This window comes from Lathyrus oleraceus, chromosome 6 (genome assembly GCF_024323335.1).
Source record: "Lathyrus oleraceus cultivar Zhongwan6 chromosome 6, CAAS_Psat_ZW6_1.0, whole genome shotgun sequence".
Classification (NCBI taxonomy): domain Eukaryota; kingdom Viridiplantae; phylum Streptophyta; class Magnoliopsida; order Fabales; family Fabaceae; genus Lathyrus; species Lathyrus oleraceus.
The window spans coordinates 181,114,371-181,118,398 of NC_066584.1; the positions used below are offsets into that span (position 1 = coordinate 181,114,371).

The window sequence follows — 4,028 nt, forward strand, 5'->3', positions numbered from 1 at the left end:
TCAGATACAAAGTTCGGCGCTTCCCATTGAGATATAGCCTCAATCTTAGAAGGATCAACCGAAATACCACCACTAGAGATCACATGGCCAAGGAAACTCACTTCCTTCAACCAAAACTCGCACTTCGAAAGTTCTGCAAACAACTGCTTCTCTTTCAATACAGATAAAACAATCCTTAAATGCTCAGCATGATCCTCTTCACTCTTCGAATAGATCAAAATATCATCGATAAACACAACAACAAACGTATCGAGATATTTATGAAAAATCCAATTCATGTACTCCATAAATACACCAGGTGCATTCGTCACACCGAAAGGCATCACCGAATACTCATAGTGTCCATACCTTGTTTTAAAGGCAGTCTTTTGAATATCTTCAGCTTTCACACAGATCTGATGATACCCAGACCTCAATTCAATCTTTCTAAACACACAAGTACCAACCAACTGATCCATCAAATCATCAATCCTTGGAATTGCCCTTTTCCTTTCTTATCATGCAAGGACTTGTAATGAGCAGCACTCTCACGTCTATCCTCATCATAGATCCTACTCTTGTTAACCAACTCAGAAAATATTGTAATCTATTGGTAACCCATTGCCTTCTTGATATCAGGTCTCAAGCCATTCACAAATTTAAGACACTTGGATCTATCAGCATTAACAGTATTGTAATGGGGACAAAATTTAATCAACTTCTCAAACTTTCTAGCATACTCAGCTACGGTACCATTACCTTGCTTTAACTCAAGGAATTCAAATTCCTTCTTTCCACGAACATCTTCTAGAAAATACTTCTCCAAAAAAGCATCACAGAAAAGTGCCCAAGTCACTTCAATTCCATCCTCATCAAATCTCAGAACAGTGTTGCGCCACCAATCCTCAGCTTCTTTCTCAAGCATATGAGTGCCAAACTGCACCTTCTGTGCATCTGAACAGTTCATAACTCGAAATATTTTCTCAATATCCTTCAACCACTCTTGAGCTTTATCAGGTTCATGAGCTCCTTCAAAAGTTAGCGGATTATTCCTCTGGAACTTCCCCAAAGCACGGAACTCATCAGCATCACGCTCCCGATCACCATCATTCATTTGCAGAATGGTACTAGCCAACATGGTCAATGCCGCTGCAAGCGTATCATCATTCCTTCCAGCAACCATCTTCCTACTACACCAACCAAACAACCACAACAACAAGGATTGTTAAACAAACCGTATCGATTGTGTCATACATACAAATCAGATACAACGAAATCAGACAAATTCATAACCTGGCCGAATGACCGACCGTGCTCTGATACCACTAATGTAACACCCACAAACTACTACTACTCAAATACAGCATACAATTGCATAATCAGAGTAAATTAAAGCATGCATACACGAGGGCATCATATTTACTTCTACTAGAAACAACACATGCCATGGTCACATACAACTAACATGGATTATAAATCAATACCAAATAACCAACATGCAAACTCACACAGAGGAATCACATCTCTCTTCATAAATGGTAAATAGTGATGATTCCCATAAATCATCTACCACAAAATATCGTTTTGGGCTCTAAGGCCACTCAACATCAAAACCAACCTATCCAAATAACAAGATAAAAGAGAGCACAACAATATCTCTCAACATCAAAACAAATACAAATAATCCCATAAACCCAAGTGTTACATGACCAGAGCACTATAGACTACCTAGTCAAAACACAACAAGAACTAGCCTCCGAATCTAATCCTTGTGCGAAACACCACTATCTCTGGTACCTGAGCGACGTCGCGATAAAACATCATTCCAACAGAAGGGTGAGAATTCAAATCATTATAGAAAAACATAATAATATGAAATGTATAACAAACATACATATATTATTAGAATTCGTCACGCTTTATACAAACATGCATCATATCATCTTATTAAAGAATCACATATTTACCATCATACGACATGGCTCAACAATCCACACGTATTCATTTCTAAATACTAAACGATGTACAAAAGTCATATTTCACAACATATCGATTTCATGTACATATTATCATCCATCATCATTTACAAGTCATCATCAAATATGTATATAACTTTCACATGATTCCATAATGTATACAAGTCACCATTCCATCACATATATCACAAATATGCACACATATCACATCAATAACACATCAAACATTCATATCAAATGGATCACCTAAAATCCATGTATATGCATATCTACGAAAATCATATCCACACAATTATATCACATAATCAAACAAACAATAATTCACACCGACACGTGCGACTCAATGTGTGACTCAATGCGATATGAATGTGGATCCATCCGTTATCATTTACGGCTTGCCAGGAGTCTCTCAAATGGACTAGATAACCACCTCTAAATCTTGATTCAGCCTTAAGCTTTCAAACCCCATTCGGAATTAGGTTTGGGAAAAGCAAATAATCTACGCGAGATTACCCAACATTGCCTCTTTCATAGACTCATGCTAGCGTAAGTGTGCAACAACAACAAGACTCGTGCAATTAATACGATTGCAACCCCTTCAACATACATAAATATACCATGTCCAACATTTTCACAACATACACCTAACATGACTTCAATCCCAAACAATACATCAAATAGCATTCATCATCTCATCACAACACATTAACATAAAGCAAACAAGCCAATTCATGTTATTCATCAAATTCACCAATTCACATCATCACATACATAATTTCAAGTATTATGTTTCTTCATAAAATCCATCTAAAACCATCCAATACATGCCAAACAATAGAAAACATGTCATTCACATTCACCACACATACAACATACATCCATATTAGGATTCTTTTGATAAAATATTAATCTATTGTTACCAAAATGAATATCATGTTATAGACAATATTCTTAGCTTCACAATGGTCTAAACGGCACCTCAAACAGAGTTACGGTTCAAAAGTTATTGAATTTACAAGTTTTTCAAAATGTTGTCAAAACCAGAAAATTTGTTGTTGCAAAAATGTTGTCAAAAACCAGAAAAACTGTTGTTGCGAAAATGTTGTTGTTCAACATGAATTTTCATTAAAAAAAACCACATTAATCCATCATTTTTCATGAAATAAATAGTTATACAACCTATATATATATCATATATCAACTATTAGGATCATAGAAACAAGATTCTAAGCTCCACTAATTTTCACCAAAATCCCAAATCAACCATTTTCAAGTGAAACTCAAACATGCAATTATACACCAAATCATGTTCTATACACATACTCATTCATGGAATTCAATATAGAAACATCATAGCATAACATAAACATCAATTTCATGGATTAAAACATAAACACATGTTAGGGTTTCTCGAAAATCAAAATCCCCAAATCCTAAGTTCATGATATCTAACCCATATACATTACATACATTATGTTTACCAATAACCACTTGAAATTCCACTCTTACCTTAATATAGATGAAATCTATAGGTCCTTCTTCTTCTAGTTTCCTCTTCTCCTCTTTCTCTTCTCTTCTCTTCTATTCTATTCTCTCTTCTACTATTATTTTACAAAACTAACTCTAATCTCTAAAACCCTTACTATCTTTTTAACTCACAATGGGCTTAACCCACTTATCCACTCATTCTAATTAATTAGGCTCATTACTAGACAATTGCTATTTCTACTCATAAAATTCAATTATTCAAATAACACATATATTCAAATAATTCAAATAATCACCAGAACACATATTTAATTAATTTTCACACCAAATAGTGATTAATTAAAATAAACACCTATAAATAAATACGGAAATTAAATCGGGGTGTTACAACTACTCCTTGTCCTCTAGCTTCCAACGAAGCTAACATCACAAACACTTATTCCATATCCTTCACGTATTCTCTCACTTGCTTAGCTGATACAAACGTCAACTCTTCACCTCTATCGAATTCAAATTTACGCTCTAGAGCCAAGCCGCAGATATCTTTAGGAAAACATTCGGAATCACATACCATTGGCATAACAC

General features: G+C 34.9%; 1 protein-coding gene across 1 annotated transcript; it reads right to left on the minus strand.

Annotated features, from left to right (window-relative positions):
• Positions 1 to 586: 586 nt before the first annotated feature.
• LOC127094633 (uncharacterized) lies at positions 587 to 1,162 on the minus strand. The gene has a single exon (XM_051033441.1). It carries the CDS (start codon positions 1,160 to 1,162, stop codon positions 587 to 589), a length of 576 nt encoding a protein of 191 aa, XP_050889398.1.
• Positions 1,163 to 4,028: the final 2,866 nt, after the last annotated feature.

What these genes read in the sequence shown, in the direction of transcription:
- LOC127094633 (XM_051033441.1), bottom strand. Translation starts at nt 1,162, where the DNA reads ATGGTTGCTGGAAGGAATGATGATACGCTTGCAGCGGCATTGACCATG.